Source organism: Lithobates pipiens, unplaced genomic scaffold (assembly GCF_037356315.1).
Source record: "Lithobates pipiens isolate NorthernLeopardFrog02 unplaced genomic scaffold, aLitPip1_a1.2 Scaffold_16, whole genome shotgun sequence".
Lineage (NCBI taxonomy): Eukaryota > Metazoa > Chordata > Amphibia > Anura > Ranidae > Lithobates > Lithobates pipiens.
The window spans coordinates 176003374-176018819 of NW_027507748.1; the positions used below are offsets into that span (position 1 = coordinate 176003374).

Consider the following 15446-nt stretch of genomic DNA (forward strand, 5'->3'; position numbering starts at 1 on the left):
ATCACTGAAAATTGATCACTTCTGATGAGGCCTTCAGTACATCAGGTGTATCTCATTTCTTGAGACACTAACAAGTCAGGAAAGTACAAATACCCCCCAAATTACCCCTTTTTACAAAGTAGACATTCCAAGGTATTAAGTAAGTAGCATGGTGAGTTTTTTTAAGTTGTCATTTTTTCCCACAATTCTTTGCAAAATGAAGATTTTTTTTTTTTTTTTACTAAATTGTCATATTATCAGGTTATTTCTCACACACAGCATATGCATACAACAAATTACACCCCAAAATACATTCTGCTACTCTTCCCGAGTACGGCGATACCACATGTGTGAGACTTTTACACAGCCTGGCCACATACAGAGCACCAACATTGATGTAGTACCTTCAGACGTTCTACGAGCAAAAATGACGCATCTCATTTCTCAACCACCTATTACACTTTTGAAGTCCCTGGAGTACCAGGACAATGGAATTTCCCATAAAATGACCCCATTTTGGAAAGCAGACACCCCAACGTATAATCTGTGAGGCATAATGAGTCTTTTGAATGGTTCATTTTTTTCCAGAAGTTTTTGGAATATGTGGAAAAAAATTAAAACACATTTTTTTTACACAAAATTGTCAATTTATAAGATATTTCTAACACATAGCATGTATATAGCAAAAATTACACCCCAAAATACATTCTGCTACTCCTCCCGAGTATGGCGATACCACATGTGTAGGACTTTTACACAGCCTGGCCACATAGAGAGGCCGAACATTGAAGTAGTACGTTCAGGCGTTCTAGGAGCATAAATGACACATCTCATTTCATTCCTACCCATCACACTTTTGAAGGTCCTGGACCACCAGGACAGTGAAATTACCCACAAAATGACCCCATTTTGGAAAGCAAACACCCCAACGTATATTCTATGAGACATGGGCTGCAAATAGGTACTCGGGTACTCTGATGGCCTGGTGACAGGTACTCGGGTACTTTGATGGCCTGGTGACAGGTACTCGGGTACTCTGATGGCCTGGTGACAGGTACTCGGGTACTCTGATGGCCTGGTGACAAGTACTCAGGTACTCTGATGGCCTGGTGACAGGTACTCTGATGGTTTGGTGACTGGTATTTGGGTACTCTGAAGGGCGGTGACAGGTACTCATATGGACTTTGACAGGTACTCGGGTACTCAGATGAACTGTGACAGGTACTCGGGTACTCAGATGGACTGTGACAGGTACTCGGGTACCCTGATGGACTGTGACAGGTACTCGGGTACCCTGATGGACTGTGACAGGTACTCGGGTACCCTGATGGACTGTGACAGGTACTCGGGTACTCTAATGGACTGTGACAGGTACTCGGGTACTCTAATGGACTGTGACAGGTACTCGGTACTCTAATGGACTGTGACAGGTACTCGGTACTCTAATGGACTGTGACAGGTACTCGGGTACTCTGATGGACGGTGACAGGTACTCGGGTACTCTGATGGACGGTGACAGGTACTCAGGTACTCTGATGGCCTGGTGACAAGTACTCAGGTACTCTGATGGCCTGGTGACTGGTATTTGGGTACTCTGAAGGGCGGTGACAGGTACTCATATGGACTGTGACAGGTACTCGGGTACTCAGATGGACTGTGACAGGTACTCGGGTACTCAGATGGGCTGTGACAGGTACTCGGGTACCCTGATGTGCCGTGACAGGTACTCGGGTACCCTGATGTGCCGTGACAGGTACTCGGGTACCCTGATGTGCCGTGACAGGTACTCGGGTACCCTGATGTGCCGCGACAGGTACTCGGGTACTCTGATCTGCCGTGACAGGTACTCGGGTACTCAGATAGGCCGGGACAGGTACTCGGGTACTCAGATGGGCCGGGACAGGTACTCGGGTACTCAGATGGGCCGGGACAGGTACTCGGGTACTCAGATGGGCCGGGACAGGTACTCGGGTACTCTGATGAGCCGGGACAGGTACTCGGGTACTCTGATGGGCCGGGACAGGTACTCGGGTACTCTGATGGGCCGGGACAGGTACTCGGGTACTCAGATGGGCTGGGACAGGTACTCGGGTACTCAGATGGGCTGGGACAGGTACTCGGGTACTCTGATGGGCTGGGACAGGTACTCTGATGGACTGTGATTGACAGGTACTATGAGGGGTGGTGACAGGTCCTCTTTATTGGGGGGGGGGGCAATCAGTGTGATTGGTGTACACTGTATGCGGTAACGAGATGTTACCGCAATCTCCTCCTCACACACGATCGGTGTGTGAGGAGGAGAACCCGGTAACATCCTGTTACCGCGGTTTGTTTACATTTTAGTGATCGGCTGTGAAAGGATCACAGCCGATCACGTGGGTAAACAGCCGGCCAATGGCTGTTTACCAGCGTCGGTGACGAGCAGTGTTCCCGGGGAACACGCCGCCACCGACATGCACGCGCAGCGCGCTCGCGATCGCGCGCATGCGCCGTGCACGTTCGGGGTGTGACCATCTGTGATCGGCCGTGACTTCATCACGGCCGATCACGTGGTAAACAGCCATAACGAATGGCTGTTCACCCCCTTCGGTGGCGAGCGGTGTCTCCGTGACACGCCGCCACCGAAGAAACAGGGATGCGCGCGCACGATCGCGCGCATTCCCTGTTTAAACGGGAGGACGTCATATGACGTCCTCCCGCCACAATAGGTGCGCCGCCTGGCCGTCATTTGACGGCCGTCGGTCGGCAACCAGTTAAGCAGTTAACAGTTCATGGTTTTAGTAGCCCACATTTGCAAATATATGTAGAGTTGCAGTGCTTCGCCAAGGCTCCTCTGTATACTGCAGTCCTACCTCTATATTTGAGAGTCTCCAAGTTGTAGCACAATGATTCAGATCAAACACATTTTAATACTACAGATAATACTACAGATAACCTGCGTAAATCCAAGATTCCGTTTTTAAATTATTATTTTGTTTATTAAGGGAAAAAAGCTGTTCAAACCTGCCTGGCCCTATGTGAAAAAGTAATTGCCCCCTCCAATGCTGAATCATAAAGGAGCTGTGAGTAACCACAATTTTTGGGGAAAAAAAATTAATAAATAATTAATAATAAATAATCAATTTCATTTGCTACACCCAGGTCTGATTACTGCCACACCTGTTGAATCAAGAAATCACATAAATAGAAGCTATTGAAAAAGTGAAGCACGCTAACAGATCACAAAAAGCCACACATCATGCCAAAATCTAAAAAAATCAAGAACAGATTAGAAACAAAGTAATGTACATGTATCAGTCTAGGAAAGGCTTCAAAGTCATTTCAAAGGCTTTGAAACTCCAGTAAACCAAAGGGAGAGCCATTATCCACAAATAGAGATAACTTGTAACAGTGGTGAACCTCCCCAGGAGTGGCCGGCCTACAAAAATGTCTCCAAGAGCATGACAGCGACTTATCCAGGAGGTCATGAAAGAACCCAGAACAACATCTAAAGAACTGCAGGCCTCACTTGCCTCAGGTAAGATCAGTGTACATGATTCAACAATAAGAAAGAGACTGGGTAAAAATGGCATCCATGGGAGAGTTCCAAGGCCAAAGCCACTGCTGAACAAAAATAACCCAAAGGAGGTTATTTTACGAAAGGAAAATCCACTGAAAGTGCACTTGGAAGTAAAGTCACTGTAGATCCGAGGGGGGCATGCAAGGAAAATAAACAGCATTTTAGCTTGCACGTGATTGTCATAAAATCAGCAGAGCTTCCACTCATTTCAGATCTACCCCTTAGATTTAGAGCAATCACAGCAGATCACATGATAGTTGTAAACAATGGGTGGCTTCCTTTCATGCCATCCATTGTGTACAATTGTGTTAGCTGTGATTGGTCAATGTGATCACATGGTATAGACAGGACCCATCTGTACCATGTGATTAGCACATGCCAATCACAGCTAATCACAACAAAACAAACTGAATGAATCAGTTTCATTCAGTAGAATGCTTGCTTACAGCAATTAAATTCATTGCTATAAGCAATCATTGTGTAAAGAAAAAAAAATCCTGATCACTTCCCCAGAGTAGTACTGTGTTACTATGGTAACATGGTAACATTATGTTACTCTGGTCACAGTGATAAAAAAATATATAAAAAAAGAAAACAAATGTAATAAAAAATAAAAAACTGAATTTTTTTTTTCTACAGTCACCAGTCAGTGAACCTGATCACTGCCACACAAGTTATATGAGTACACTGTACTGCACAGGTGAAAGTGTGTAAAAAAAACATTTTCCAAAAAACGAAGACAAAAAATTCCACCTTCAAAAAACTTGCCATGCCTCTTACAAAATACCTTGGGTTATCTACTTTCATAAGAGTTTCTTTTGGGGATATTTGTATTGTTCTAACATTTTGGGCCTCAAATAATATATACTTATTTACATTATTTTCACCAAAGAAATGTAGCAGAAAACATTTTGGCCTACATTTTTGAAGAGAGTATTTATTTGCAGAAACTATTTTCTTTTTCAAAATTTTCATTTTCTTTTTTGTTTAGTAAAAAAAAGTACCCAGTGGTGATTAAGTACCACCAAAAGAAAGCTCTAGTTGTGTTAACAAAGTTATAAAAATGTATTTTGGGTATAGTGTTGCATGACCGCACACTTGTCATTCAAAATGCGACTGCGCATGAAGGGGGTAAAAGTGGCCAGTATTAAAGTGGTTAATAAAGCCAAAAGCACACTGAAATCACATCAAAGTAGTACAGGAACCTTTTCCAAAATCACACTGTGCTGAGTCTCATTGATGTGAACGGGTACAATATGATCTTTTTCATGCAAATCTGTGCGACTAAAGTCGCATCTGAAATTGCACTAGTGTGAGCTGGGCAGGCTGCCTCACCCGAGCCCTTAAATAGTTAGGCTATGGTAACACTGAACTCTTTAAGGGCTCAGGTGAGGCGGCCCGCTCGTCTATTGAGAAAGCCTAATCAGAGGGCAATACGTGTGTAGAGATCAGGAGCCGAGCTAGTGAGGTCATGCAGCCACAGTGGTGAGCAGGACTATACAGAGCTGGTTTTAATTGAATATCTTGTAAGTATTTTTTAATTAGGGGCATTTTAATGTTGCAAACAGAGAGCACTATGTATCCTCTATTTGTTGCATGAATGTGGAGCCATATCCTATCAGGAATACTGAGTAATAACACTGGTATGGAGGAAGGAAAAAATCAGTGGGGCAGTGTATATATGAGAGATCTTTCTTGCGATCTCCCTGGCAGGCTACTCATTTGAAAGTGGATACAGAGTAGCTGGTCAGATATGGAAGAGATTAGACCAGTGATGGCGAACCTTGAAACCCCAGGTGTTTTACACTTTAGGTAGGTGACATAATTATCTTTTATACACTACTGTGTTTTTGTTTTGTTTCAATTTGTGTACTATTTTCTATACTCAGAAAATATGTAGACTGCCGTCGCTGAGCTGTCCCTTTGAGTGTGATTGTCAGGCCGATCCATTAGCTTCAGTCCTTTAGAGTCACTGAAGTTGATTTACAAAAGGCGATTAGGCTGTTCACTTTGCAGGGGAATTTGCATTTGCAAGGGAATTTTCCCTGAGCATAGTGAATGTTGTGGAAATTCACTTTGCAATGATTACCCAATGACCTGCAAGGAATTATTTTTTTTTGCTTGCATGTGATTGGATGATGGAATTCAACATAGATTCCTCACAATCACTAAGCTTAAGGGACAATGTCATTGCAAAGTAAACAGTTTATTTTTCTTTACTAAAACAAACTGAGCTGGAATAGAATAAGCAGATCGGGAGTTCCAGGATTCTTCAGTCTTTACCAGCAACCTTTTCAAGATCAGACACAATTGGCATTTTCACAAGATCATCAAAGGCAGACACCATCTCTATCAGAAATATCATTAATGACTATTGTATACCATATATTTGCCTTACCTTTTTAGAACTGGAATGACAAAAACAATATTTTGTAAATGATCAGTACAAATACAGTAATACATTGTGCATTTTCCTTTTAGACCATGTTTACAGCATGTGAGCTGGGAATTTTTGACTTACTACATGATGTTGGTGAGCCCTTGTCAGCAGCGGGCGTTGCTTCTCATTTGTGTACTAATGTAGATGCTACAGATCGCTTACTCAGTGCCTGTGCTGGAATGAAGCTCTTAAAAGTTGAAATGAAAAACGTGGAAGGTAAGATTTATGGATTTATCTTGTCCTTTTGTTTATTAAAACATACTATATATTGGCCTATTATGATTCATTTTTACAACTAAAGTATTGTGAAGGGGTTTCACTTAAAAAGACTTAATTGTTGCCAACATCCCCAAAAAAGTAGATTCTACAGGGAAAGAGTATTATATTTTATTATAGATTGTTATTTGTTTACTTTCTCCTGAAAGATATGTCCCTGATGAAGGGATCAATACTGAAATCCTGAAATGTGTTTCGGCAGAACCACAAAGGAGACCAACAGTTCTCAACCATATCAAATGTATTGTTGTTTCTTTTAATCACATGTCCTAATTGGTGATGTATACACCTATTACTTTTTAATATTATCTCAATAAATTGTGATTATATATATATATATATATATATATATATATATATATATATATATAATCACAATTTATTGAGATAATATTAAAAAGTAATAGGTGTATACATCACCAATTAGGACATGTGATTAAAAGAAACAACAATACATTTGATATGGTTGAGAACTGTTGGTCTCCTTTGTGGTTCTGCCGAAACACATTTCAGGATTTCAGTATTGATCCCTTCATCAGGGACATATCTTTCAGGAGAAAGTAAACAAATAACAATCTATAATAAAATATAATAGCTCAGCGAAGCTGGCTCCCCTACAATCAGCACAAATAAAAACTCAAGTGTGTTTGACATTTGTGCTGCTTTTTATTTTTAAGATATTAGCAATTGTTTCCAGACTGACATCACCTAGCCCCCCTACAACAGCCAAATGCCACAAAACTGGTCTCGTTGGTTAGCGCTACATTTGTGCTGTTTTGTGCTGCTAAAATGTATATTCTATCTTTAATCTTTTTGCGTTATTGATTTATTAAAGGTCACCAAAGGTCACTCAGCCCCCCTACAACACCCAAATGACACGAAACTGGACTCGTTGCTTAGCGCTATGTTTGTGCTGCTAAAATTTCCGTTCTATCTTTTATAGTTTTTACGCTATTAATAATTAAAGGTTACTCAGCCCCCCTACAATATCCAAATGACACAAAAACTGGTCTCGTTGGTTAGTGCTACGTTTGTGCTGCTAAAATTCTTATTTGTGCTGTTATGGTTTTTAAGTTATAACAGTTTTTTTTTTTTTTCAAACCCCACTCACCTTGCCCACCCTACAATCAGCACAAATAAAAACTCAAGCGTGTTTCTTTAGTGCTACGTTTGTGCTGTAAAAATGTACATTTGTGCTGCTTTTATTTTTAAGATATTTTTCCAGACTATGACATCACCTAGCCCCCCCTACAACAGCCAAATGCCACAAAACTGGTCTCGTTGGTTAGTGCCTCTCCATACCCTCAAAGCTATCTGAATACCATCCTGCAACCCCAGCGCCCACAAATCGATTCCCACCACATTGAGGTGTACCCCATCACCCCAAAGGTATCCCTAAGTATCCGTTTCTAGTTCCAACTAGACATGTGCAGAGTAAAATATTTCGTTTCGGAATTTCGTTTTCGTCTGAAAACTTAATTTATTTAGTTACTCCCGAAATTCGTTTTTATTTATTTCGTTTTTCGTTCAAAAATTGCATTCGTCCGAAAATCCACATGAATTACGGTCGAATCTGTCTTGGAAGGCTTATGGTGTCTGTCGAATGTATAAAGAAGATTCGACGGAGCTAACTATATAGCATACTTTAGAACCCTATTAAAGTCTATGGGACTCCAACGTTCAAAATCTAAAGTGCTAATTTTAAAGGCTAATTTGCAAGTTACTGTCCTAAAAAGTGTTTGGGGACCCGGGTCCTGCCCCAGGGGACATGTATCAATGCAAAAAAAAGTTTTAAAAACGGCCGTTTTTTCGGGAGCAGTGATTTTAATAATGATTAAAGTGAAACAATAAAAGTGTAATATTCCTTTAAATTTCGTAGGGGGGGGTTGTCTATAGTATGCCTGTGAAGGGGCGCATGTTTCTCGTGCTTAGAATTGTCCCTGCACAAAGTGTCATTTATGCAGGAAAAAAAGTCCTTTAAAATCACTCGCAGCTATAATGAATTGTCGGCTCCCGTAATACAGAGAACACTCATTGAAAGTCATTGATAAAAAAATAAATAAATAAATAAATAAAAAAAAAAGCGTGGGGGTCCCCCAAATTCAATTACCAGGCCCTTCAGGTCTGGTATGGATATTAAGGAGAACCCTGCCTCAAATTTAAGAAAAAATTTGACGTGGGGTTCCCCCTAAATATCCATAACCAGACCCTTCAGGTCTGGTATGGATATTAAGGGGAACCCCGCGTCAAATTAAAAAAAAAAATTGACGTGGGGTTCCCCCTAAAAATCCATACCAGACCCTTTATCCGAGCACGCAACCTGGCAGGCCGCAGGAAAAGAGGGGGGGACGAGAAAGCGGCCCCCCCTCCCTCCTGAACCGTACCAGGCCACATGCCCTCAACATTGGGAGGATGCTTTGGGGGTCCGTGACCCCTCAAAGCACCTTGTCCCCATGTTGATGAGGACAAGGGCCTCATCCCCACAACCCTGGCCGGTGGTTGTGGAGGTCTGCGGGCGGGGGGCTTATCAGAATCTGGAAGCCCCCTTTAACAAGGGGACCCCCAGATCCCGGCCCCCCCCCCTGTTTGAAATGGTAAGGGGGTACAAAAGTACCCCTACCATTTCACAAAGAAAGTGTAAAAAATGTTTAAATAAAACAAACACACTTTTTAAAAATTCCTTTATTAAAAATAAAAAAAGATTCCAGCGGCGGTAATCCACTCTTGCTATCCAGCGACGGACGGTCAGCTCTCCATCGATGTCTAATGTCATCCAGCGCAGCGCAGCATCCTTCTTCTGTCTCCTCCACGGAGACACTGGAGGCATTCCGGCGCTGACGTTTCTTATATACGGAGGGCGGGGCCACCCGTCACCTGACCCCGCCCCCCTCTGACGCAAGGGGAAACCCGGGGTTCCCCGTGACGTATGGGTGACCCCGCCCCCCTCTGATGTAACGGAAACCTGCCTGTGTTACATCAGAGGGGTGCGGGTCACCCCTACGTCACAGGGAACCCCGGGTTTCCCCTTGCGTCAGAGGGGGGCGGGGTCAGGTGACGGGTGGCCCCGCCCACCCTATATAAGAAACGTCAAGCCGCCGGAATGTCTGTAGTGTCTCCTCCACGGAGACAGAAGAAGGATGCTGCGCTGCGCTGGATGACATTAGACATCGATGGAGAGCTGACCGTCCGTCGCTGGATAGCAAGAGTGGATTACCGCCGCTGGAATCTTTTTTTTATTTTTAATAAAGGAATTTTTCAAAAGTGTGTTTGTTTTATTTAACCATTTTTTACACTTTCTTTGTGAAATGGTAGGGGTACTTTTGTACCCCCTTACCATTTCAAACAGGGGGGGGGCCGGGATCTGGGGGTCCCCTTGTTAAAGGGGGCTTCCAGATTCTGATAAGCCCCCCGCCCGCAGACCTCCACAACCACCGGCCAGGGTTGTGGGGATGAGGCCCTTGTCCTCATCAACATGGGGACAAGGTGCTTTGAGGGGTCACGGACCCCCAAAGCATCCTCCCAATGTTGAGGGCATGTGGCCTGGTACGGTTCAGGAGGGAGGGGGGGCCGCTCTCTCGTCCCCCCCCTCTTTTCCTGCGGCCTGCCAGGTTGCGTGCTCGGATAAAGGGTCTGGTATGGATTTTTAGGGGGAACCCCATGTCAAATTTTTTTTAAATTTGATGCGGGGTTCCCCTTAATATCCATACCAGACCTGAAGGGTCTGGTTATGGATATTTAGGGGGAACCCCACGTCAAATTTTTTCTTAAATTTGAGGCAGGGTTCCCCTTAATATCCATACCAGACCTGAAGGGCCTGGAAATTGAATTTGGGGGACCCCCACGCTTTTTTTTTTATTTATTTATTTATTTATTTTTTTATCAATGACTTTCAATGAGTGTTCTCTGTATTACGGGAGCCGACAATTCATTATAGCTGCGAGTGATTTTAAAGGACTTTTTTTCCTGCATAAATGACACTTTGTGCAGGGACAATTCTAAGCACGGGAAACATGCGCCCCTTCACAGGCATACTATAGACAACCCCCCCCTACGAAATTTAAAGGAATATTACACTTTTATTGTTTCACTTTAATCATTATTAAAATCACTGCTCCCGAAAAAACGGCCGTTTTTAAAACTTTTTTTTGCATTGATACATGTCCCCTGGGGCAGGACCCGGGTCCCCAAACACTTTTTAGGACAGTAACTTGCAGAATCTTTTCTCTCTGTCAAATCTTTTTTCTCTGTCGAATATTTTCTCTATATAATCTTGGACTAATAGAGGTAAGGTTAAGCACATTCGACCACAGGTTCTATAGACAGATTGTTATCGTCAGAGTCATGTCGAATCTCCTATTCTATATCGAACTGTTGTAACAATGAAAACGAAAATAAAGCATTTATTTATGTCGGATCTTTCGTTTTTCGGATTTTGTGCTTTCGTTATCGTTTGTCAAAACGAAAACGAAAATAGCTGAAATTCGGACGAAAATGCATTCGGACGAAAACGAATGCACATGTCTAGTTCCAACTGCCAGATAACCAGGCCCCCATTGCTAACTACAAATCTGCCTACCTCCCTGTTGACCTTCCTGCAGGTTTTATTGAGCCGCTCCACCGACTTAGCCAAATGCTAAGTCGTCTGAGCATTGATGTCGGACCACACGATAAACATATCCATTAAGGCCATGAGGCACCACAGGAAATCAAACTTGACATCACAAATGATGTCCAACATGGACCTCAGTCATAAACCATTGCTGCCGACATGTAGCACCAGAACATTCGGCGGTCTATCCAGTCCTGCAAAGTGATGCACTTCCGGTACCACCCTGATCAACAGCATGCCCGGTACCCCCAACGAGCGGACGCAAGCTTCCTGCCTAGAAATGCCTGGTTGCCTACTATTGGGCCTAACGTCTGCTCGCCTGGCCCCCCAAAACACATAGGAGTGGCCCAGAATCCAGGCAAGGCCCATCACGCCACCTGAAAGAGAAGAAACAACACCACAAATAACACCAAACCAGCACGCAAAGACAGGCTTACCAACACAGAACACTCACAAAATGAACTAGCCCTCCCTAATCAGACAACCGATGAGGATGAACATATAGCTGGAACCTCTTCGATTCCCACCTACCAATACGCTTGGCCACTTCCACTTCCGCTTCTGTTGGAATGAGTGCGAGATGAATTCTTTCTCCTCCAAACCCAATGCCCTTAAACATTTACAGAAAATGGATATGAATTAAATTCTGGACAAGGGAGACCAATCTGCATGTAACAAAAAGGACACAGTCATATCCGGGTGCACTGTGAGAAACTGACAGCACCCACCGCACACAAGGGCAAAGCTGGCACAGCAAAAATCTGAACCCTTCTACCCCTCCCAGCCTGATCCGTTTTGGACCATCGCAAAAGCAGGGATACCCTGTCCTACCCACAGGTGACCTCCCAATCTAACATACCCCCATGGACCCTCTTGGAAGGGCTGACTAGTTCGCTAATCCAAAAAGCTACGGATTGTAGAGAGAGAAGGCCAATATAAACAGAGACCTTGTAGGCTGAGGAACACAGCGAAACCAACTGGGCTAAAACATTTTTGCAGAATATCAAATGAAACAGGGCGCCTGGAATCCCTGCGCTTCTGAGACCTACATTACCCCTTTACAGCCTGTTGGACCCAAAACTCTTTTGTGAAATCACGACAGCCCTGCAATTTCAAGAAAAATGCTAATCTTGACAATTTCCGCCCCATGACTGACACCAACACCCCCTCAAGGTTTCATGAAACAAGGTAAAGGACCAGCAACCTCACCTCTGGGCCCTCTTGCTCCACCTAAGCCTGCTGCAGCAAAGACAACCTCTCTTGCCATAATTATAGGCTGCCCACGTCAGGTCACGCACTGACCATCTGATCCATCTGGAGACAACCCCAAGGCAATCCTCCACAATCATTTGGGACAAGGGACCCTGCGTTGCTCCACTGCCAGTGCTAACTCTTGGAACCTGCCCCACTGAAAGCGAGACAATGCGTCAGCTAAGCCGTTCTCAACTCCTGGGAGGTAAACGGCATAAAGAAAAACATTTAACTGTAGACAAAGGTAACACGAGGTGCTGAAGAAGTCGGACCACGGGTAGCGACAAGGCTGTGACATGGTTGATGACCTGTACCACCCCAAGACTGTCACAGTGAAAACACACTTTAAGGTCCTTCTTGGGCACGACCCCCAGGGGCGACAGCTCCAAATCCGCTAAAGGCTGCGAGGGTAAAGGGCCACCCATGCTCCCCAATGAAAGTTCCTTCCACAATTTCTCAGAAACCATTGCGGGATGTTGCAAGGCCGAACGCGAGTTCTGGGACACTGGTGAAACAGAGGTCAGGGAACAAGGTAAAATCAAGAAAACACTGCGCTACCTAAAACAAAATAGAAAAATAGCTGCTAACACAACAACTAGATAAGATTGTTTCAAAGGTAAATGGATATATATGGTGTAGTGCTTTAAAGTGACTAAAACAATAACATAACTGAACAAATGGCAGTGCTATCGTGTGCAAAAAAGTGACAGACTAGTAGTCAATATTATGGCACACTAGATAGTGGCAAGTAATGGCAACAGCTCTTATGACACACTGAATAGTGACAGGTACTGGCAACCAATCTTGTGATAAGAGGATGTCAGAGAAAATGGTAAACAATGGAAAGGGTGACTGGTGTAATAACACTGAAATCACATATTATATATATATATATATATAAACACAAAACTAAAATAAACAAAAATTAAACATTACAACATTGAAGCAAAAAACACAAAGTCCATTGAGGATCGTGCCAAAAGTCCCAAAAAAGTTTGCACACTCTTCAAACGACCAAAAAACAAAGTGTCTGGCAATCAGCATGACAAGACCACCACCAGTGAAGATGTGAGCTTACCAGATAGCTCAGACCCACCAGAGTGTACGTTCTGTGAGTCAATAGAGCTTAGAATGTCAGCAGACAACCAAAAAATGATCCCTGCAGATGTGTCCCAAAACTTTTGGAGAAAGGTTAAACTCAGCTTAGGTAAGTAACGTCAGGATAAAACCGATATGTAGAAAAGGATAGAGAAGACCATATAGTATAATTCCATATGACAAAAGGAAATTTAATAAACGGTATTACACTTACATTAAAGTGTTTAAAGCGCTTGTATAAAACAAAAGGTGGCGGCAGTGGAGTCCTGGGAACAAGGTATGCGAAAGCCTTCGGGGGAAACCCACCCCTAAAAACAGAGCAGCTTCCCAATCTGGATATCCTTTCCATCCTCACTAACATCATCCCTTTTGTTAACGGACTCGCCGGCACAGCCCTTCCCCTGCTTGAAGCAGCAGGACAAGGGATACAAACCTCTGCAGCCGGAGAGCTTGTGCTGGCAACGGCAAGCCCCCCAAACTTGCAGGAGTCCTCATTATACTGTCAGTAGACACCTCTTTTCTTTGCAGCTGGTCGTCCGGGGGTAGATGTGCCACCAGCCTGTCCTGGAAAAAGATTAGGGGTCTGTGTTGAGGTCATAAGTCGCATTCACAAACTAATTTCCTTGTGGTCCCACCGCAAGGATGGACGGATAGATCTCTGCTGCTGGAACTGCTAGTCTTACCTCAACCATGCGGATACCCCATAGACCCTGTAAGCCTCCCTGATGGTGTCAAGATAACAGAAGAGCGCTGAACAATGTTCCAGATTCTTCTCCCCAACTACACTTGCCATAATGGCAAAAGCCTGCAGCCAATTAGGTAAAGTCCATGGGATCAGCCTGTACAGCTGTAAATCTTCATCATCCTTTTTGCTCTCCTCTGGCTTGACCCTATCCAGATTTTTCCAGGGGTAGCAGAGAGAATATCCCCACATACTCACCCTTCCAAATTTTTTTTGCAGAATTCCGGCCTCAGGTGCACATCCAGAGGCCCCTCAAAACAAACGTAAACCTCACATTTCACAGAGACGGCCAATCTGACTGAATCCTGTTTGGTAACAGCCTCCCCTGACGACTCAGCCTTGTCCCTCAACACCAACTTGTGCCCCACCACAAACTGTCCTGCTTCACAATTTTCCCCCCAAGGCTCTGCCCCTGCTGACTCGCCAGCAGGGGCAGAACCCGCCTGTTCCTGATCCTGATGCCGGACAGGCCAGGGAGAGACACAGACACCCCCAGAAGCCCTACCCCCAACGATGAAGGGGATTCCTTCCAGGAGCACCAACGGTGGGCGCAGCCGATTGCTTTGCAGGTAGTCCTGAAGGGGCCCACATGGGACTCCCAATGTGGCACCGAGCTCTGGGGGAGGAGACCGGAGAGAAGCGATCCAGGGGCCGAGCTCGTACAGACTCCTGTCCCTGACCCGGAGGCTTGATCTCTCAGGATAGATGAGAGCTGCTCCTGTAGCCACTCTGCTCCTCTGGATGCTGCCTCCACCCTGAGCTGGGAAAGCAGCCTGTCTGCCATCTCATCCAGCAACCGCAGGGGATCCAAGTTACTACCCGTGCTGTGAGATCCTCTGGACGTGGGGTTTCAGCAACTATAGCACACAATATCTATATAGTATAATATAACCAAAGCGGGACAAAAGTTTATTTTTGTGGCACAAACCAGCAGAAATGCTGCACAAATGAATGGTATGTTTTTATTCAGCAACATAGGGTGCAAAGTGGCTTACATTAAATTGAATGTTTAATATCTCAGAAGCCAAACCAGCACAAACGCTCATTTTTGCGGCACAAATCAGCATAAATGCAGCACAAATGAATGGTATGTTTTTATTCAGGTTTTACAAACATGGGGTGCCAACTTCATACAGCTCAAATGTAGCACTAAGCAACGAGACTAGTTTTGTGTCATTTGGGTGTTGTAGGGGGGCTGAGTAATCTTTGGTGCCCTTTAATAAATAAATCATTAACGCAAAAACGATAAAAGTCAGAAAGGAAACTTAAACAGCACAAATGTAGCACTAAAGAAACACACTTACGTTTTTTTTTTGTGCTGATTGTAGGGTGGGCAAAGTGAGTGTGGTTTGAAAAAAAACTTAACTTAAAAACCATAACAGCACAAATAAAAATTTTAGTAGCACAAATCAGCACAAATGTAGTACTAATCAACGAGACCAGTTTTGTGTCATTTGGGTATGTAGGGGCACTGAGTGACCTTTGGTGACCT

General features: G+C 44.1%; 1 protein-coding gene across 1 annotated transcript in view; it reads left to right on the plus strand.

Moving 5' to 3' along the window:
* Positions 1-15446, plus strand: part of LOC143982240 (acetylserotonin O-methyltransferase-like) — a 79969-nt gene that overhangs the window by 2798 nt on the left and 61725 nt on the right. The window contains exon 2 of the mRNA XM_077480794.1: positions 6020-6194. Coding sequence (XP_077336920.1) covers positions 6020-6194 — 175 coding nt within the window. The remainder of the gene's footprint in view (positions 1-6019; positions 6195-15446) is intronic.